Source organism: Lissotriton helveticus, chromosome 2_1, assembly GCF_964261635.1.
Source record: "Lissotriton helveticus chromosome 2_1, aLisHel1.1, whole genome shotgun sequence".
NCBI classification, from domain to species: domain Eukaryota; kingdom Metazoa; phylum Chordata; class Amphibia; order Caudata; family Salamandridae; genus Lissotriton; species Lissotriton helveticus.
Window position 1 is genome coordinate 1,544,200,712 of NC_136059.1, and position 21,936 is coordinate 1,544,222,647.

General features: G+C 47.9%; 1 protein-coding gene across 2 annotated transcripts in view; it reads left to right on the forward strand.

The window, feature by feature from the left end:
* SRP72 (signal recognition particle 72) overlaps positions 1-21,936 on the forward strand; it is a 278,175-nt gene that overhangs the window by 68,425 nt on the left and 187,814 nt on the right. For both annotated transcript variants that reach the window (XM_078676511.1, XM_078676512.1), the window contains exons 5-6: positions 11,464-11,575; positions 11,759-11,790. In XM_078676511.1, the coding sequence (XP_078532637.1) occupies positions 11,464-11,575; positions 11,759-11,790 (144 nt within the window). The remainder of the gene's footprint in view (positions 1-11,463; positions 11,576-11,758; positions 11,791-21,936) is intronic.

Here is a 21,936-nt window from a genome sequence, read left to right on the forward strand (position 1 = left end):
GAATATTTTGTGTATGGTTGATTTCTGACTGCAGTGGCAGACATGAGGCAAACAGCTGTGGCCAGAAATGTACGCTGGGTAATTACCATGTTCAGATTGATTCAGGTGTTTCATTCCATAACTTGTATGCTGTTTTTAAAATTTTAGTAAGCTAGATTTAATATGCATTGGCAAAGCCAATATGTCTGGCTTGCATTTTGAGTCCGGACAACCATTAAAAACTGGTGTATTGAATTTGCTTAAAAAAAAAAAAACACCTGCAAGATAAAGAATTTAATAATGTGTCATGGTTTAGAATGCTTTTTTTTTAGATCTAAAACAGTGCCCCTGCATTGTACTGAAGGTGTTATAATACATTTTCGTACTGCTCTCCTTTTTTCTCCTTTCCAGTGTCACATCATCTCAGTTATTACATTGCTATAGTGACAAGGGTTCTGAATTCTGTAACTGGCTTATATGATTCTGTAGTGGCAGTTACTCGTGACCAGTCAAGGGAGCTCCTTCTATGTTGCTGAATCTTCTTTTTTTTTTTTTTTCCTTTTTTAAAACATTAAATTCTTCTTATTGTGATTTCCAACCATACATTAAGAAGTTTAACACCAACATGTGACACCCTCCTCATGCATTATACCCCTTTGATTCCATTTGCTGCTGGGATAGGAAGTCAGGTGTTGCCGACCAAGGTATAAACCTAATCAATAGTCATTTTTTTTTTGGGTAACAATTCTTATTAAACAAAAGAAAGAAAAAGTACAAGGCAATGACAAATCAGTAGGCAGGTCCACATTACCACATTAAAATGACAGTGTACAATACAGAGATGAAACAATCACCATATCTGTCCCAGAGATGAGCCAGGGTGCAAACCACTCGTCTGATTTGTAAACAGTAAGAGCTAGGGGACATGAATACACCAATAGCATGTAAAGCAGGTGGGGTCGTACAAGTGGACAGTAACTACGGAAGTGAGGACGTGGGCTCCACATCATTCACTGTTTGATCTAGCAATAACCCTCTTTCACGTTGCAGTTCTATGGAAGGGTATATACAGATATCACCTCTGTATTTGTTCCATTTCCCCCATTTATTTATGGTCCCACTTCTTGGGGCACCCTCTACGAATAGTCATTTATTTTTATTTTTTATATAGATTCATTGTACTGCATCTTTTCCATTGCTGTCCCTGTATCAAGGGAGATCCATATTCTTCAAGAGCCCTGAGCAGGCATGAGAGACTGGATGACAAAGAGGAAACCACTGCCAAAGTTCGACAGCAGAGCTGATGACGTCTCAGGGAGGTGGAGAAGGGCGATCAGATCGCCCGAGGAGAGACAGAACCATAGACAACGCAGTATACTGAGACAAGACCGGCAAGAGCTGAAGCCCGATGGCATGAGGCTATAGGGTAGCTCCTCATCAGGGAGCTCCAATGCCTGACAGTCTGGTTCTGGAAGTTTACTGGGACAAGTCTGGTGGACTATTATGGGAGCTCCAATTATACAGGCCCCAGACGATCACCAGAACCCTAAAAAGAGCGGCTGGCATGGCGTTGTACCCCAGCTACATTATACTTCGGTGATTGGTACATTTTGTATTACTGTATACAATGGAAAGGTTTGATTTTAGGGCGACAGATGCTTCCAGTTTTGAAGTGTTGGGTGGGGGGCAGTTGGTGGACAAGCAGGTTAGTTCAACTTATCACAGCACACCTTACGTGTGATGCATCTCCAGAGGTCCTGACATAACCGATGACCTCAAGGAGGAGGTTGGGCTGGGAAAAAGCTCTGAGACCAAACCAAGCTTTTGAAGTGGAATGTCTGTATATAATTATTATTATTTTTTAAAATAATGAAACACTATAAGCAAGTTACATAATTAAACAGAAATGCATGAGAAGGTGAATAATAAAGCCGGTGTGTGAAGGAAAAGAAGCAGCAGTGTTGGGGCAGGTGGGACAGAGCTTGTAAAAACAGGAGCACTCGTGCCCAAACACAAAGAAAAAGTAGTTCCTAAAATGAGAGCAGTGGATGAACACATGCACTTGGTCCATAATCTGGAGGAGGGCTAATCACAATAAGAGGCATGGCCAAATATGTTTGATATGTTTTTGCTACTCAATAATGGCAAATATTTCAGTAGATCAAGAATTGGCATATCTGATCAAGTGACACCCCGATTCTAATTTCCTCACTGCTTGCATCACTACAAAAGAAGTATCCTGGCTTGTCGTCCGCATCAAGCATCTTCCAGCTCATGATGAATAGATTGACTTGTCTCTAAAGAAAGTCAGTTTCTTCCATGACGATATTCTTGTGTTTTTCTCAATGAAAGAGGAACATAACTGCCAGATTTCAAGATTTTGTAATGAATCTCCTCATTAGGCATTTCAAAGGAAGTGGAATTATGTACTAAACAGCCAGTAGCATGACGTTTGAGACTATGCATCTTTTTAAAGCGCCAAAGCCCACTCTTTGTAGGTTTTGAATACTTGGTAACAATTTTGCACACTGCTACACTGTCAAGCCAGAATTAAAAACAAAAAAGTCTTGCTGCTTATATCCTTTTATGTAACCACCGACTGCATTTCAAGTAGCTGTCAGTGGAATGTTCATTCTTCCCGTAATTCCAGTCATCACATGGTGGAATTTTTTCCCCTGCAAGGTTCCAGAAACGCGAGCTAGTGAGCAAGATGTGGGGTCTCCTAGTGCAATTTTCTAACGCAGGCGGTCAGAACTGCTTCTTGAGTAGATTTGCTGATGCTGGAGTAGATTTTCTACTCGAGCAGCAGGAAAATCAGCTTGAATGGTCGCGCTCATGTGCACCGCATGGTGCAGTTTGTGCAGATTTTTCAGCCCTGCTCATGCTACTGGCATTAATTGCAGCGCAATGTGCATATTTTCAGCTTGTTGGAGGAACTCTGTGGAATCTTGCAGAGTTTTTATGGTAAACCGTGGATTCCGCCCATCACTAATTTCTAGTGAAGCAAATTCTAAAATTCTTACTAACACAAATCTAAGTTGTTCATCTTATGTGAAGTTTATGAAAAGGAGACAAAGAATAGGAGTGCTCTTATGCATAATGTAATTTAACTGCATTATTTTTTCAAACTGAGATTTTTTGTGTAACATCACATGCCATTGAGATAGTTTCAGAGCAGAAACCAGATGTCCAAACCATAAGAGGAACTGATAATATCCTGCAAGCAGGTTGAGAAATAGAAGCTATGAATGAATTGGAATGCTTGGCCCTTCCTGTGTATACTCTTATTTAGGCTTTGTGGTACTTGATAAGAGGCACCCAATTTAAAAAAAAGTGTTCTTAGCAACAAGGGACTATTGTCTAACTGTGGCAAGATCATTTGACCCGAGGCATTGCACCAGAGTGAGCCAGTGTTTTTTTTTTTTTTTTTTTAAACTCTTTATTCATGACTGTAACAAGCATTACAATGCACAGTTAATCATCTTACATATTATCAGTCTTTTCCGATTTCTTTAACTTAACTTTGGCATATTATTCCTACCATCCATTTATTTGTCGTGCCTCGTAACATTCCCAGAAAACATTTTAATATAACTTGTATTCCGCGTCCGTAGAATACTGCATTGCCTCTTCAAGTCCCATCCCTCCCAACTCCCCCCTCCCTCTTCCCGTCTCCTGGCAGTCCCCGTGTACATCGTCCATAAGATGGATATACCAGTTTTATGTCTGCAGGAATGAATACTACATTGGATAGGCATGGTTATTGGTGTAATCGGGCTAGGTAGCCGCGCATATAGGCACTCCTCATACCAAGCGTGTGGTCATACAATATGTGTCAGTCACATTTCTGGGTTATCGTCCTCCAGTTCTATTACATACGGTCCCAGTCCTGTGCAATGGGGTATTTACGGTGGCCCTTCTCTTCCTCTCTGCGCAGCTCCGCAGCCTCTGCCTTTCCCCATTTCAGCATGTCGGACCTCCATACCTCTACATCCGGGGGCCTAGGTGACTTCCATCTCATGGTGAGGGTGCGGAGTGCCAACAAGAGAGCCAAGTCTATAAATTTCAATTGTGCCTTACAGACCTTGGGTCTCTTCCTGTTACCTATCAGGCAGGGCAATGCACCCTCAGGGATCTGCAGAACAGTTATAGTGAACAGTGTATTTCTAATTGTCACCCAGTAATTACGTATTCTCGGGCATGTCCATAACATGTGAATAATATGAGCATCATCTTCCCGACACCTAGGGCAGTTGTGGGGGGTGTTAGGAAACATCCTATGTAGTCTCTGGGGAGTGAGATATGCCCTGTGCAAGACCATGGCCTGTATAAATTTGAATTTAACGTTCCTGGACACTCTCCTAGGGTGACCAAGGATGGTCTTCCAATCGCCGTCTGTGATCTCCTCCCCTGTGTCTGTAGTCCAGGCCTCCCTAAGTGCGGTGAGGGGCAAAGCTGCGTGTTCTCTGATGCCTACGTAGAGCCACTTCACTAAGTGTCCGCCCGTCCCCATGTAGTGGAGGAGATGGACCAGTTCGTGTTGGTCCGGCTTAGTGCGTTGTGGAGCCCAGGTGCGTCTAACATAGTGGGTCACCGAGGCGTGCAACAAGTACAGTCGTTGCGGGGCCCCTGTGGATTGTGTGAAGGTAGCATGATCTAATAGGGTTTCATCCCCAAATAAGTCTCCCACCCTGTCTACCCCAGCATCTGTCCAGGGTCGTAATCTATGTCTGGACAGAGTCCCCTGTGGAGTCGGGAGGCCGATTAGGGGGATGTTGTCTGCATAGGGAGGGGTTCCTGCCGTGTACTTTAGCGCTTTCCGCCAACATTTCAGTGCCACGAGTAGTAGGGGGTGACAATCTCTGGGAATCCGGGCCATAGGCAGTAGGAGGGAATGGAGGTCTCCGCGCGCCAGTTTGGCTGCCGTGAATGCGATCTCGTGGAGGTGTCTGCCCGCCACCCATCTTGCCAGCCACTGGAGCTGGCTAGCATAGTAGTAGCTTCGCAGATCCGGTGCCCCCAGGCCTCCTTGTCTGGTGGACAGCTGTAACTTCTTGAGACTCATCCGCCGTCTACCCGAGCCCCAAATTAAGTTAATTAGCAACGAGTTTAGTGTGGTGAATGTGTTGTGGGAGGAGGACGGGTAAATTCACAAAGTAGTACAGTATTCGGGGAAGATGGACCATCTTTGAAATTGCCACCCGGCCCATTACTGATAGGGGCAAGGACGCCCAGAAGGACACGCTACTTCGAAGGCCATTGATCGCTCTTCGCACATTGCCCTCAATCTGGTCTTCAGGGTACCGGTATACGTTAATACCAAGGTATTTAAATGTAGTTGGAGCCACCTGGATCTCGTGAGCGCCAAATTGTATTTGGGTAGGCTGTTGACGTCTCGGAAAAAGAAACCCAGTGATATTCGGGGGTTCACAGCCAGGCCAGAGATTCTTTCGAATTGAGTAAAGATCGTCGCTAGATGTGTGTGGTCACCCCGTAGATCTCGAAGGAACAGTAGTATGTCGTCAGCGTATATGGAGAGCAGGTTATGAGTATCTCCAACCATAATGGCCGCCTCCGCTGCTCTAGTCCGGAGTGCAATCGCCAGGGGTTCTAATGTGAGCACGAACAACAGCGGTGACAGTGGGCATCCCTGTCGGGTGCCCCTGTGCACGTCATAGCTGTCCGAAGTATGTCTGCCGGTGCGTGCCCTAGCCGTTGGATGCGTGTACAATAGACGAATCCATTTTATCAGGGCATCCGGGAAGCCGAAACGGTGTAAGGTTTCAAACATGAAGTCCCATGCCAGTGAGTCAAACGCTTGACGTAGGTCAAGGGTTATGCAGCCAGCTCTCGGGAATTCCGGGGGGGGTGGTGGACATAAGGGCGTGTAGTCGCCTCGTGTTCTGGGAAGTGCTTCTCTCTAGTAGGAAACCTCATTGATCAGTGTGTTTCAGGCCAGGGAGGTGGGCTTGTATTCTCATGGCGATAGCCTTGCTAAGGATTTTATACTCCGAAGGGAGCATAGACAGAGGCCTATAATTACCCACATCCAGGGCGTCTCTGCCGCGTTTCGGGATGGAAATGACCAAGGCCTGCATAGTCGAGGCCGGCAGATGGCCGACCTCATAAGCAGTGTTGTATATTTTTTCCAGGATAGGCACCAGCGTATCGGAGTAAGTTTGAAAAAACTCCCCGGGCAGACCATGCATACCCGGGGTCTTGCCCCGATTTAAGGTGTGGATGGCAGTTTTAATTTCCTTTTGCGATATGGGTTCGGCGAGGGCCGTCTGGATCTCCCGGGGCAGGGTTGGGATTACCAACCCATCCAGGAAGTCCACCATGGTATCTCGATTATTATTAGGGGGAGGGGCATACAACCTCTCCAGGTGGGTCCTGAACACATTGTTAATCTCCAACTGCGTGTTTACCTGTCTGCATGTGTCGTCCCGGATGCTCGTAATCGCTGGGGTCTCAGGGGTATCCCTGATCAGACGAGCCAGCAGTGCCCCCGACCTGTCCGCCTCCGCCTGCTGTCGCCTCAGATATTCCCTATAGTCAATAACCCATAAGGTTTCTAGGAGTTCCGCATGCTCAACATTACACAGTTGTAGGTCATCTCTGCGACCTGGGTCCGTTCCCACCGCGGTCTCTAGCTCTTTCAGACGGCTCTCCACCGTACAAAGTTTATCATGAACCTCCTGTCTGGCGCCCACCAGCCGGCCAATCGCAGCTCCCCTCACCACAGCCTTCATTGCATCCCACACTACCAGGTTTGAGGACGCAGAGTCCCAGTTTTCTCTGAAGTAGCCGGTTAGCGTGTCCTCAAGGTGGGCACGGAACGGGCCATCTTCAAGTAATGAGGGGTTGAGCCTCCAGGTGGGTACCGGTGAGGGAATCCTGCGCCACTGTAAATCAAGCGTTAGCGGTCTATGGTCCGAGAACGTTTTGGCAAGGTAGGCTGCCGATACACACTGTGCCGTTAGGGAGTTGGAGCAAGCGAATCTGTCCAGGTGGGTGTGTAGGTTATGTAGTGGGGAGTAGTACGAATCTTCTTTAAGTGTCGGATACAGTGTGCGCCACACATCAGTTAACCCCCATCCCTGAAGCCATGTGCCAAACGAGTCGGACATTTTATGAACTCCCGCCGCCTGAAGGGGAGGGTGTGATCTATCTAGACGTACATCTAGGACCATGTTCCAGTCACCTCCCAAAATCCACGGGATGTCCGCCCAGCCTGCCAGGGCCCTACCAACCATTGAAAGGAATCTGTCCTGGTCGTAGTTTGGGGCATAAATACAGCCCAGGACTACCATTATACCGTCTAGTGTGCCCCTTACCAGAAGGTAACACCCTTGGTCGTCTGTTTTCCTCTCCAGCTCCACGAAGGGGACCCCATATCGTATCCATATCGTGGCTCCCCTGGAAAAGGCAGAGTATGTTGTGAAAAGCACAGCTCCCCTCCATTTTTTCCGTAAAGTGTGCACCTCAGGCTGTGTCAGGTGGGATTCCTGGAGGAATACAATATGCGCCCTCTGGCGAATCAAGAAGGCGTGTACCCTATGTCGCTTCTGTATCGCCCCCAACCCCCTCACATTCCACGTAACCAGCCTATACTTCCCTCTCTCTTCAGCCATATCCAAATACAGACGTCCAAGGGGACAACAGAATGCAGTGCATTATGGACCTCGGCCTAGTCAGCCCAGAGACGATTCCCTCCCTATCCCAAACCCCAACTCTGGAGGCGCAGCCTCGGAACCTTGCTGTGCCGAACATGAAACTGTAAAACAAAAGCAAACATGTAACAGTGCATACGCTCTTGGGGGGTCTGCTAGGCTTGAGCCATATCTGATGGACCATGCCAGTCTGCGCTGCCTGCTCAACGGCGCCGCCGGGAGGGGTATCTTTCAACCAATCATTGTCACTGTCCGCCACTTGGGGGGAGGGGGCCTGTATCCCCGCACAGTCAGAGGTGTAGACCCGGAATGGGTAGAGTGTGGGTCGCACACGGGCCGCATGCCTGGGACCGCACACAGTGGACAAGGATAGTTCACCTCAGGAGCTAACAGGTAGTGCATAAACACATTTGCGCACTTTGTCCATAGGGTCTATTCCCTCCCCACCCCTCGGTCGTGCAGCCAGGTTACAATAAAGAAAAAGGATACCAGTTTGACTTGACGATACAGATCATATCAGCAACAGTCCTTATTCCAGGGCGGTGTCTAGGAGTTCATCCGCTGCTCTGGGCGTCACAGTCGGGAACAGCACCATACTGTTTTCTGAGTCCGAATGTATAGTGCTATCCTCGGTGTCCGTATTTACTTGCCCTCGGTCTTCCCTGAAGGAGCCCGCCACTGCAACAGCGTCGTCTTGCCCTTTTTTCTGTTCGTGGACAGGAGGCCCACGTCTCTTCGGTTCCACACTTCGGGCTCTTGATCCACTCTTTGCACTCTCCGTTCCATCCTTCGATCCGCTGGTCGTCGAGCCCTGAGTCGGGTCCAGGTCCTTCTCAATGTCCATCACTTCCAGCCACTCTTCCGCATCCGTGGGGCTATCGAAGAAGTGGGTTTTGTTATCGTGGATCACTTTGAGTCATGCAGGAAACAACAGAGCGTATCGGAGTTTGGCTTTTTGGAGCTTCTTTTTAACCTCGTAGTAGGAAGATCTCTGTTTCTGCACTAAATTGGTGTAGTCCGGGTAGAGGGATATGCGTTTGTTTTCGTATTCTATAACGGATTTCAGCCGGGCTTGTCTAAGCAGTGTGTCCCTGTCCCGATAGTTGAGGGTCCTCACAATCAGGGGTTGTGGTGGTCGGCCCGGGCTCGGCTGACCCGTAGGGATCCTATGAGCTCTCTCCACACAGAAGTACGGGGACAATCCTTCTGCAGCAACATTATCTCGGAACCAGTGCTCCATAAAGTCCGTTGCGTGGGGCCCCTCACAGCGTTCCGGCAGGCCAATGACGCGTATGTTGTTGCGTCTATTGCGTCCTTCCGCATCCTCTAATCTGTCTATAAGAGTTTGTACCTGGTGTTGGATTTGTTGGATGGAGTCCGTATGTTCCGCCACCGTTGGGGCAAGGTCCGCCAGCGTCATTCCCTGGTCTTTGACTTTTTCCGACAGTTTGGCATGATCGGCTTTAAGCAGGGAGAGGTTAGTAGTAAGGGTGCCCATTTGCGCCTCTATCGCAGCCCTAGAGTCTCTAATTTCTTTAAGGATCAGGTCCAGTTTGTTTCCCTGGTGGACTTCCGCAGGGGTAGAATTCAATGCCAGGGGCGTGGAGCCATCCAGAGTCGCATCAGGGATAGGTCCCGTCGTTGTTCCGTCCTGGCCCTCTGTCGCCTTCGCGCCTCTGCGCCCCATGGTGAGTATTGCAGGGCAGATCCCAACCTCTACTCAAGACACGTCCCCTCGGGCGTCCGTCACGTCCCTCAGCTACTCCAGATCGCAGCAGACGGACAGCTTCACCGAGTTCGTCAGTACGGGACCGCTGGACGTGGAGACGCAGGCCGCAGTCGAGTCCGTCCCTCACTGTGTTGGCGGCAGGGGGCCAGCGGACGTGTCGGCCAGGCAGGGCCGCCGCTTCACAAGTACCAGAGAGGATCTCGTCGCAGCGGGGAAGACGGTGGGCCCTTTCACGCCTGTAGGGGGGGGGGGTCTACCCTCGCTTCCCCACTCCCCTCGGCACCAGTCTGCCGCCACCGCAGCCCCCGCAGGCGCAGGTCCGGGCCGACCAAGCCCCCTCGTCCAGGCCCCACTCCTCACCCGGGGTAATGGCGGCAGGTCCAGCGTCGTGCCCCCTGTCTCAGTGACGCCAGCAGTGTGTCCCTGGTCCGGCCCCTCGGCGACTGTAAAGGCCTCGGAGGAAGAGGGGGGGAGGAGAGATCAGGGGGAAGGCAGATAGGTTCAATGCGGCGCCGTCCTCAGAGCGCTTGTGCCCGCTTCCCGTGATGGCAGTCCCCTTGGCTTCCCTCTGGGTCTTCGGTGCCGCGCAGGGCCGGGGCCTCGCAGTCAGGGCAACTCCACGCGCACCAGCGCAGCTCCCCCAGGTCTCCTGATCGTGCCGTCGGTGGCCGCCGAAGGGGGGGGGGGCGCCGCGGAAGATGCGCACTCACCCCCTAGCTCACCAGCAGCGAGGTCGCTCCCCAGGCAGTTAAGGCCACGCAGTCCGTCGGCGGCTCGGCTGGCGGCGGCCTCGCGTCTCGGGCGCAGGCCGTACCCGAGCCCCCGGCTCCCAGCGCAGGACCAGGCTGCACCTCTCCTCGTCGGTTTGCTCGGCGCTCGTGACTCCCAGGACCGGGAAAACTCCGTCGAGGCGAGCAGGGCACCGAAGGAGCAGGATCCAGTCCTCGATGGCACAGGGCTACCCCCGGAAACGGCACACAGGATCGTTTTGCTCCCGGCGGCACCGGAGCTTTAGCAATCTCCGTCCGCCATGTTTGGCTCGCTAGCCATGCCCCTAGAGTGAGCCAGTGTTGACCGCGAAGTCATATAATGCAATTGACTTGCAGCCTTGTTGGTGATGAATAATTATGTCACATGTTCCTTTCTATGGTAAATTTCAGAGCAGAAGCTGGTGAGAAAAATAACCGTTCCCCCTCAAAATAGTCAGGTGAATTCCCAGGACTTCTGTGCATCAGCCTGCCCTCGTTATCAACGAAGGATGTTAAAACCATAGCACATTGAAAGAATCCACAAATGTTTCCATTCTCCGACAGTACGTTACATGCCACACATCATTCAGAATCCGAACTAAAATAATAACTTGCATTTTATGTAGTTTCTAATACAATGCGACTATCATTTTTAAGCATTCTAAATAATAGATGTAACTCTTACCAAGTTTGTTACTCATTGAAATGTCCACTCGTCTCCTTAGACTCTGCATTCTCCAAAGATTCTTTCATCCTTCCTCTTATTGGGTCTCCGTCCTTACCAGTTTTGTTTTCTTGGCACACCTTTTCTGATGAGCATAGTTACTTCTGTATAGGTTTTTGTCTGGTGGTATCTTTTTATCCGGTGGAAAAAGAAAACTGATAAACTCTGACTCTGCAAAGTGTGCTAAATGATTTTTCTAAATGTAATTTGTAATTTTAAACATGGTATACATGGTCTTTGAAAAGTTTGAGACATTTGGCCAACACAATTATGAACTCTTCTCTGGAACAACGTTCCAATCTACCCTTCTAACATGAGGTCCGGCTAACTTTTATTGTATACAACACTATCTTATAGTATTGCAAGTTTTTTTGCATATAAACATTTGTTATTTATTATCCTAGGTCTGAGTTTTTGTAGAATCACTGGTGGCATCTATAAATGTAAGAGGTGTTGCTCTAAGGAGAAGTATTATATTTTTATTGGGTAACAACTTTAATGCTGTATTGTCACTGTTTATATTTTTTAACAAATGCACTTGTTTGATATATTTAACAGTTTATTTAATTTTCACAAATTAATCCCATCAATTTTACTGCTTCCTAACAGGATGACCTGGGACTTCAAGATCTCACCTATGAGCTTTGTTATAATGCAGCCTGCACAATGATTGGACAAGGAAGGCTTGACGATGCAATGAAAAAACTGCAGCAGGCAGAAGGTTTGGCACCTTATTAAACTGACATTTTGCTCTGCATGGTGGGATTTGTCAGCGTGCTTTCATGTAAAGCATTTGTTTGGGAGCAAAGTTATGAAGTTTGATATCCCAAATATATATTTTCTCATGTAAGAAAGCTACTGCTTAATAACACCAGGTTATTTATTTCTTTATTTTTATTTTCAGAGCTCTGCCGCCAGTCCCTGTCAGAAGATGCAGTAAGTTATATCAATGCGGGCATGGGTTGTATGAATGCCTTTTTGTGTTTTGTTATGTGTGTATTAAAGGGGCAATTTAAATGCAGAGCTAGAACAAAATCCTCTAATTTTCTGAGCGCATAGCTTTTGTAAAGTTGCTGTTGTTTATTTTTCACTAGCCTTCAATTTCAGCATTCTGTCTCCCATGGTATGTGCTGTTAGGAACCTGTCTTCCCCCTTCCTTTTTGGCCTAAATCTTTTCTTTTTAACATTTCTCATATACTCAGGTAAAATTGTCAACAAAGTTTTTTTTAAAGAGTTTTTTAAATATGCAGTTCTCCTGAAGATCCATGTTTCACCCACGCATGTATATATGGTTAAAATCATGGCAGTAGTTGGTGATTAAAAGCCTTCAGATTGTTTTGAGTTTCCTCCACAATCTGTATATCCTTACAAGCTAAACTTGCTCTAAATGTTCCCCCCAGATTTATTTCCATTAAAGAGCCTCTTGGTCTCCAACTTGGGCTAGGCCTCCCATTTTAATATTAGTTCAAGCTAACATAGGAGGTTGTGTTTCATTGCAAGACTTCCGCAGTACAACTCAATTGTGCAGCTTGAAAGACCTTAGAGGAGATATGGTCCTAATAAGTGTAGTTCCACTTGTCTGACTTTACAAAATGTAGATGCAGACCCATTTGTCCTCTCACATGTAATAGAAATAGGATTTTCAGTCCACAAAACTCCTGTGAGTTTTTGGTGTCATGGCAGAAATGCTTAAAAATGATGGCCTTATCTGTACAGTGTTGGTCACATTTCTGGCCTAGACGTTCTTCCTTTCATTCTTTTAGTGAACAGTTGTGTTGCTCTGATCAGCATTAGATTTACCCCATTTTACTCTAAGTAAGAAAGAGAGTTTTATGATGATTGCTCCATCCCCAAGCTGATTTCCACTTTGGTGTGCATTATGAAAAAAAGAACAGCTTACAAAGTGCGTATTGGAAGAATGGGTGTTGGTAGCAATGGGATGAAGAGCTAGGGGGATGAAGGTGGGTATTGGTGTTATTTGGCCGAAGAGTACAGGGCTCCCAATAGCAGCCATTTACAATCTGGTTGGTCAAGGAGGCATGGCTCCCTTAGAGACTTCATCCTGGAATAGATGGGAATGTTTTGTGCATTTTCTCTCCACCGTCTGCGGCCAGGAATAACATCTCTTCTGTTGGATAGAATGATTCTTCTTCACTGTCTTCCATTTCTAGAATTAAAGGCCTAGTTACTTTGCAATTATTGTTCAGGTATTTGAACTGGTATCCTTCAAGGATTGAAGTAACACTTGCTTTCACATGGAATCTAGCACTCTAAAAATCTTTGCCCCTATGATTTATTGTTGAATATTGTGACGTGGCTTTGAGGCATCTTTTGATATTGAGACCTTTTAAGTTGTTGGAAGGAGGCTCATCTGTCACAGTTTCACCTTTGTTATCAAGTTCATGGTCACCACCTACAGAGCACTGATCGCGAATCCAATTTTATAGCATTTGTGAACAAGATGGATTATGCATTCTACTCTTTGCTTTGTTTTACAGCAGCCATAGAACACACCGAAAACATAGTGAGGCAATAAAAAAATATGACTCACAGAGGTCCAACAACCTCGTATGTCAAAATAGAATGCCCCATATCCAATAAGCGGTGACATCAGTGTATAAACTGTATGAACCATGTTAAGTAATCCTCTTCTGCTGTGAGGAAAACTGTTCTGCGATAATGAAACTCCTAATATCATTCCTGCTTTTGATCTGAAACTAAAAAAGAAAGCTTAAAATCTGTACAATAAGCGGGTGGGCAATTTACCACACATTTCTGAGAACAACATTAGATAATACCAGCAGCAAGCCTAACCTCATCATAAGTTTTCCAGAATTCGCATAACCGGTTGGATAATCTTCTCCTCCGTGTCCTTAATAGAATTGAAAATTATTGCTCACAAATGATAGACAATTTTTGATTCTATGTCAAACCGGAGGCTTCAGACTATGCAAGTTTAAAGCATATCAACCCCCTTTAAAAAATGATTACTTACTGGTTATGATAGAATTCTTTAAACATCGAATCAGACGACCAGTCGGCCATGGGGATAATTTCTTCCAACCGAGCTCCAACTGCAAACGACTTTGATGCCATGGCTTCTCTGGCTAAGTGAGCACCAAAGATAGAAGTGTCTTTTCCCGCTTTAGAAAGGAGCCATCTCACCCAGAACTCTGAAATGGGGCAAGCCACTGGGGCTTTAGGTTGTAACAAAGAAATTAAAAGTGGATAGAAGGAGAGCTTCTTCAAGGGGCAGTAACTCTCTCATGCTCCTTCAAGCACTGAACCACACAGAGTTTCCTGTCCACTGGAAGATCAGGAATTACCAACTGTCTAGTTGCAGATTTGGTTCACTTGGAAACCAGGTAGGAAACCCCTTCATGGGTAAAGGACCTACCTGCGAGATCCAGTGCTCGAACATCAGAGACCCGTTTGCAGGAGACTAGGAACTACTAGAGTGTCAATTTCACCAATAGTGATTTCCTGGACCTGAGAGCATTATTGGGCCAAGACTGAAGAAATCTAAGGACAATGGAAACATTCCAAAGAGAGTAATACTTTAGTGGAAGAGGAGCAGAAAAACGTATTCCTCTGAGAAGTTTGGATACAAGCGGGTGTTGTCCTTCTGGTTTATTGAGAACCGGCAGGTGGCCCGCAGAAATTGCCTCTCTGTCAGATGGGTGGTATGATAAGAAAGGTTGTTCAACACTAGCGAGGCCAGAAAATTGTTGATGTGAATGACATCTGCTGCCACCAGAGAGGGTCCAGGGGGAGAGTGGGAGAGTGGGAACCAAGGGAGTAGTGGAGGGCATTCGCAAGACAGTTCCAGCAAAGTCAGAAACCAATTCTGAGTTCTTCAAAGGGCCCAGATCAGGATCACCTCAGCAGTCTGACATCTGATCTGAAGGCTCACTCTCAACAGCATAGAAAAGGAGGGAAAAGTATAGTTCAGTCCAAGTTTGCAAGAATGCATCTGTTGAAAGGCTAGCGGTCCGGTCTCCCACTGTAAAAGGATGGTAATTGGAATGTTAGGCGAGATACAAACGGGTCCATCTGGCATGGACCTCATCTCTGTATGATCTTGGAGAACTGTTTTGGATCCAACTGTCACTCGCCGGCATCACTGTGGTACTGCGAGTTCCAATTAGCACTGAATTCTGAGAGGCCTGGAGGGGCATAGCTATGACCAATATCTGATTTTGTAGGCACTAATGCCCAAAGTCTTTTAGCAGTACCACAAGAGCGTGCAAATGTGTCCCATATCCCCCCAATCGTTTGAAGTATTGGACTGCAGACATGCAGTCCATTTTCAGGAGGATACAGCAATGTGCGTGATGTGGTGAAAAGGAGCAAATTGCAAAAGAACCGGCCAGCCACTTAAGACAATTGATGTGTAACAAGAGCTCCGCTTTGGACCAATATCCCCCTGTTGAGCTGTCGCTGCAGAGAGAACCCCAACGGCTGGTGTGGGACTCGACCACCATGTTTAGAATGAGACCAGAAATGGCCTTCCTATTCCAGGCATCAATGTTGTCGTGCCACCACTGCAGCTCTTAATTTACCTCCTGAGTGAGAGCAATCTGGCCTGAATAGGGCAGGCCCTTGCACAGATGACCCATCTTCAGGCCTTAAAGGGCACAATAATGGAGGTGGCCCGGAAAGATGGGATGAATGAATGGCTCCAAGAGATCCACAAGTCGTGTTAACCAATGAAGAGTGATCGTTGGTCAGGAGAGAGATTTGCGAATCTCCTTTTCTATTGTTCTGATCTTCTGGGGTGGAAGAGTGAGGATGGCCAAGACCGAATCCATGGAGAGTCACAGAAAAGTCATTTATTGTGCAGGAAGCAGGTCTGACTTGTCGTTTTGGATGCAAAACCTAGAGAGACTAACAGAGCAATTCTGAGATTTAATTGTTTTGTAAGCAAACTGGGATCGTGATACATCAGGAGGAAGTTGTCTAGGTAACCATCAACCAGATTCCTCCCTCCCTCAAGAATGCTACCACCGGCTTGAGCAGTTTGGTAAAACATCAAGGGGCTGACGGTAGCCCAAAGGGCATTGCCAAAAACTCCTAGATAGTCTCCTGCAATTAACACTGCAAACAATTATGGTGAGGAGAGAAATTTAGGAATGATAGATAGGCATCCTTCAGGTCCAAGTGGGCCATGTAGTCTGCCTCTCTCAGCAGATCTCGTAGAAAATGAATCCCTTCCATTTTGAAATGACGGTAAAGGATGCAAGAGTTGAACTCTTGAGGTTGATGACTAGACGAAGGTCTTTTTTTGTCTACTAGGAAGATGTTGCTGCGAAATCGCGCAGGATGAAGTAGGCATGAGGTATGACTTGTTTTTGCAAGAGAGAAGACAACTCTTGATCTATGAAGTGACTCTTGTGGGATTGAAAGTAGATTTGGGAAAGATTGATCTTCTGAACTGGAATATCGTAGAACTACATTGGAAAACCTTGAATGGTCTGAAGAACCCACACATCGTGGGTCATGGAGATCCAGTATTGTAGCCATAGGCAAATCCGGCCCCCTAGTTCTACATGGGAAGAATGGTGAAGACTCATATTGGAAAGAGATGTTGGAAGCTGATACACCGGCGTTCCCATGGTGAAATCATCTTTGGAAACCTTGTGCCCAGGTAGGATACAAGGGGGTTCCTCTCTGCCAGTCATTTCAACTCGAGAGTGCTTCGTCTGCTCTGGATTCGAGAGCAGGAGCCTGGATACTGTAAACCGCTGGTGAATCAGCCCCAACTTCAACCAACCCAAGAAAAATTATGAGACTGGAAAACCTTTTTAAATAAATGAATGAAAGGAGTTTATAAAGCGCAAACAGCTGCTCCACAAGGAGTGTTCCAGTGCTTGTTACAGGTAAGTGAAGAAGTACTGTAGGAAAGTGCCCCTTTTGACATGGTCACCCCCACTTTTTGCCTGGTATTTGATACAATTTTTACTGAAGTGCACTGGGTTCCTGCCATTGCTGTTTACCTGAAACAATTTAACTGTTCAAATGTGCCCCAATTGCCATGACCTTTAGCATCTCTGTAAGTCCCGAGTATATGGTACCTCTGGTACCTAGGGCATGGGTCCTGACAAGGCCCCTAAGGCCTGCAGCATGTATTGTTCCACCCGCCGGGACCCCTCACCAAACTCATGCAGGCTGCCATTGCTGGATGCATGAAATGGTGCAAGCAAATGTGAAAACACGACATGGCACCACTCTGTGTGCCATGCCCGCAGACACTGCATAAAATATGTGTAAGTCACCCCTGCAACAGACCTTACAGCCCTAAGGCAAGATGCTTTATATTACATGTGAGGACATATCTGCATGAGCAGTTATGCCCCTGTGCTGTCTAGTTCAATTGCTAGATAGTACAACTGAATAGGGAAGCCATCTTAAGTACATGCACTGGGCAATTGTCATTACAAGTTCCCCATCTAAATGATTGCCTCACTGAAACCTATGGTATTTGGCCTCAAATACCTTGTCTTAATAAATCCATACTGATGCCAGTAGTGGATTTATTAAAACATGCACCCAGGGGGCACCTTAGAGGTACCCCCGAAAAGCTACCAGCCTCTTAGTGTGCTGGCTGACTGTCATCGTCCACACTTCCACCACAGACATGTTTCTGACCCCCTGCAGGTGAAAGCATGCGCTCTCTGAGGCCAGAAGCAATGCCTGCCCAAAGGAATGTGTTCACACTTAATCCAGCAGGATGGCTAGTCAATCTGCATACTAAGGCCATGGACTTCAATGCCCCTGCTGCCTTTAAAATGCGATCCCAGCTTTCCCCAGACCTGGGAGATGCTACCCCCTGCCCTGAGGCCCATTTGGTACGGGTCATGTGGGAAATTAGCTATGCTAGGAGGCTTGGTGCACTACCAGGCCAGTCACACCCTTAAGGTGGGCTGCCTGATGTGCCCACGAAAGGGGGATTCCACCATCTTGATTTTGGTGGAATTAGGAACTCTGGGACATGTTTAGGGCCACTCCCCACAGGAAGTGGTCATATAGGGGGCATAGTGATACCTAGGGTAAGTAGCCCATTGGTAATTACACTTCACTCCTCTGAACGCCCCTAAATTCAGTATTTAGGTGGCCCCCTGATACTAGGAACTTAAATTTGTCTGACTGAAGAAAGAAGAGGACAAAGAGGAGCTGAATTAGTGACTGTGGGCTACTGGTGGACGTAGGTGCCAGACCCTGCCTGCCTAGCTGCTCCTGTCCCAACAATTGCAACAACCCGACTCGTCCTGCAGCTGTGCATCTTCAAAAAGCCTTGGTTGGCCTCCAGCACTTTGCCAAGTCGTCAGCATCTCACTTGAAGTGGAGGAGCAACTTACCTGCAGGCACCAACCATAACGTCCGATTCACCGTTCTCTGTTCACCGGGACCACTGACACAGCAGCTGCCCAGGAGGAGGTTACAGTGCTCCTGGAGGTCAGATGCATCTCCCCACCTTGTGTGAAGATGCCAGAACCAATTGGAGCACCCCCTGCACCAGTATCCAGGGTTCCGGACCCCTTCCAGCAACCAAAGCTTCTTTGAGTCCAATCCGGACTCCAACACTGAAACGACTGCCATGTGACGAGGAACGTCCGCATTGCAGAGGCCAGCACCACGAGGGGCCCAGCTGTCCTGATTTGTCGCCCCCCCCCCCTCCTTGCAGGTCTAGCTGAGAACCGAGAGTGCCTTTGACACACGGAACCAGCAGACCAAAATCCCCTGCACCCGAGTTTCCAGATCTGGGTTCATGACAACCGGCTGTGCTCCCCATGCTCACAGTATCCTCGCAAACCAGGCCTCCTGTTGGGAGCTCAGGGCATTGTCCCCAAGTCCCCCTCTGCAGCCTGTTTCTAGGTGACCTCCCTCTTTGCCTACAGTGTAGCGTGCAAGGCTACCAAGTCTTCGTAGTTCGGGCATAGCCGACAGGGATGCTGCCTGTGGGGGCAACCGTCCGGGATCCTGCTAGGGAAGGCAGTGAGCAGCATACTCCTCAGTATTGGATATAAAGCAAAGCAGAGCAATACAAACTGAAAACAATCAAACAAAACCGTGTCCTAGCCACCCAACTCCCATCCCGTGGAAGCATCTGTTATCTATCCCCAACTAATACAAAGAACTAACTATTAAACTGAGGGGTTGATGTACCCTGTGAGGGGGGCAAAGAGGTCACCCACCCTCCACCTCCCCAGAACTGAATTTAATAATACCATCTCAGGCTAAAGTGGTGCTGGTGTATCCGATATGCAGCGATAGGAAACATCCAGAGTTCAAGCATGCAGGTGGATCAGGCTTTGGCTGAGGTACAGGGTCCGCTTCCCCCAACTGGTGTCCCTTTTCTCCCTTGGAAGTCCATGGTGACATCTGCCTCTGGAAGTCTCGTATGCCGCCATTGCGGGCTCTTCCTCTGATGCTTGGCACTGGTCTTCTGAGGACCCTGATCAGGCACATGGCCAGGATTAGTAGAGTGTCTGGGAGGAGGGTGGGTTGGTGACAAATGGACGCTGTTCAGTAAGCCATGTCCGGGCTTCCTTTGGAGAGTCAAAGTAGAGTGTCTTGCGGTGATAAAATAATCATAATTTGGTGGAGTAGATGAGCATATAGGTGATTTGCATAGCCGCATTTTAACTGTTAACTGATCTTCAGACTTGCCTTGTGTTTGAACCATGTGGGTATAATCCAGGAAATTAGCATGCATCCCGATTGGAGCATCAAGTCTTTTTTTAAGCAAGGCGCCATTTAGACGTGCTTTGGAATCTTTATAGTTTTAGACACTTGCTATCAGGGGCCTGGGAAGGGGTTTCTGGGCAAGGGAGCAGTGGACCAGTTCACTGACAAAACAAGGGGAAAGGCTCATTGACTCTAGCCAGGACCGGATCCATTGCTCAAGGAAAGTTTCTGGAGATTGGCCCTCGCCCCCTCGGGGATGCCAATGAAGCAGAGATTGTTACGCCGGGCCCTATTTTCAGCATCCTCCTCACGGTCTTGAAGGGCCTTCGCGTCTCAAGAGAGAGGCGAGTCTCCTCTGAGGAGAGATGTTTGACAGTGTCCTCTAATGTTGAGATTTTCCCTTCTACTTCTGTGACCCTTTCCACCGTTTAGCAGAGGTCTTGGCGGAGCAGGGTAACATCCTCTCCCACCTCCCCTATTTTTGTCTCCAGTGCTGTAGTGGAGTCAAGGATGGCTTGTAAGATGACTGTATTAGGATTTAAAAAAAGGAAACTAGTAGTTAGGCCTTAAAAATTGTTTAGAATGTGTTGCGTGGGTTCAGAAAAGGAGCGTAGACTGGGTCTGGGTATATACGGTTTTATTTTCGTCAAGGTTTTTTATATCGGGTTGTAAGTCTCTCTCTTTGAAAGTCCCTGTGATCCGTGATGGCGTTGTGGTGTGATCTTGCTCGGTTCGAGACAGGTTCCCCACAGGTAACCGTTCTTGGCCAGCTTTTCTCTTCTGGGGGGAGGACTTCTTCTCGGTCTCCGTCGGTAGGGAGAAAAGAAACAAAGGCAACCGGTCAGTACTGGGGCCTCGGGTCTATGTTTCCCTTTGGGAACCCGGGGGGAGTGAAGGGCACCAGTGCTCAAGTGACACAATCCGGTATTTGCAGTGACTCGAGGTGCGGGACGTGAGAAGGGTTATTTACACTGGGGGGGGCAGAGGCTAGGGGTTTAACTGACAAGCACTAGTTAGCAGAAGAACCCCGTCTTCCAATCCATCCCGCCAAACGCCTCAGTACCTGATGCAGACACACTCCTCCCTCGGGAGTGTGGCACGGCGACTCGTGAAACCGTTGGCCTCCTGGCTTACTACTTCCGTACACTTCTTCTCCGGCTCTCGCTCCCGGTCCCGAATCTCCGCGCGTCTCCTCGGCTCTCCAACCTCCTTCGGTGACATCACACGCTAATACCTCTTCTTCCTGGTATTTACCCAATGGCGGTCCGCCTTCGTCATCGGTGGGCGGAGTCGCGTTCTCGCGGCTTTGCCAGTTAAAGCTGTAGTCATCTACTTCTTCATCCTCTTCGGAGGTCCAATCAGGCTGGGAATGTGGACGAGAGGGAGGGGACATCAATTCCACATGCCACCAGTCGGACTTTACTGATTCACCGCCTCCCGTCCCTGGCCCCGTTTTACAGAATGTTTTCTACTTTCTAAAAAGCTCCCTACTACAGTAACCTGTGAACCTCAGGATAGAGTTGAGGAATTCAACCTGACCCCTTGCCTGCATCTTAGTTTGAAGCAGCTAAAGGACCTCTGTAAGGCTTGCAAAATTACAACAAAATTACAACTGGGTCTAGGCCAACCAAAGGACATATCCAGCATTGCTTGCTGAGTTTGATAGACCCCAGGCAAATTAAGAGCAAGTTGACAACGTTGATGCCCATGTCAGTGAAGACGAGTTTTCTAACAGTACTCCAGCCCCAACAACCAGGCCAGGTTCTCCAAGCAAGCATCCTGGGACCGGTTTCGGGTTATCGCCCCCTGATCAGCCAGGCTAGCTTGAATCCGGTGGCATAGCGAGCCCAGAACCCACTTTTGACAAGGTTCAGCATTCCGTCCATCATCTTTTTCAGTTGCTATGGTCCACCATTAGTGGAAAGGGTGTGCCCAGACGTGGGTCTTGTGCTCGCTGTGCAACCGGATTCAAGCTAGCGTTGCATAGAGGGGCGATACTGTGAAACTGGTCCCACAATGCTTGTTTTCCAGATAAGAGAAGACCTGGCTTGGCAGTTTGGGATGGACTTTTCTCATGGGGAGCACTGTCCGGGCTGATTTGCATATGGATGGGTCCAAGCTGGGGTGGCGTGGTGAGTAAATAAACAATGGATTTAACCCAGATCTGTGACTGGGGGTGCATGTTTGACAATATTTAGAATTCCGTCCATTATCTTTTAGTGTTGCTATAGTCTCGCTAAGTGGTAAGGGTATGACCAGACGTGGGTCCCGTGTTCACTATGCAACTGGATTCAAACTAGCCTGGCTGATTAGGGATGATACCCCATAACCGGTCAGAGGATGCTTGTTTTCTGGTCCAGGGAGTATCTTGCCTGGCAGTACGGACTGGATGGG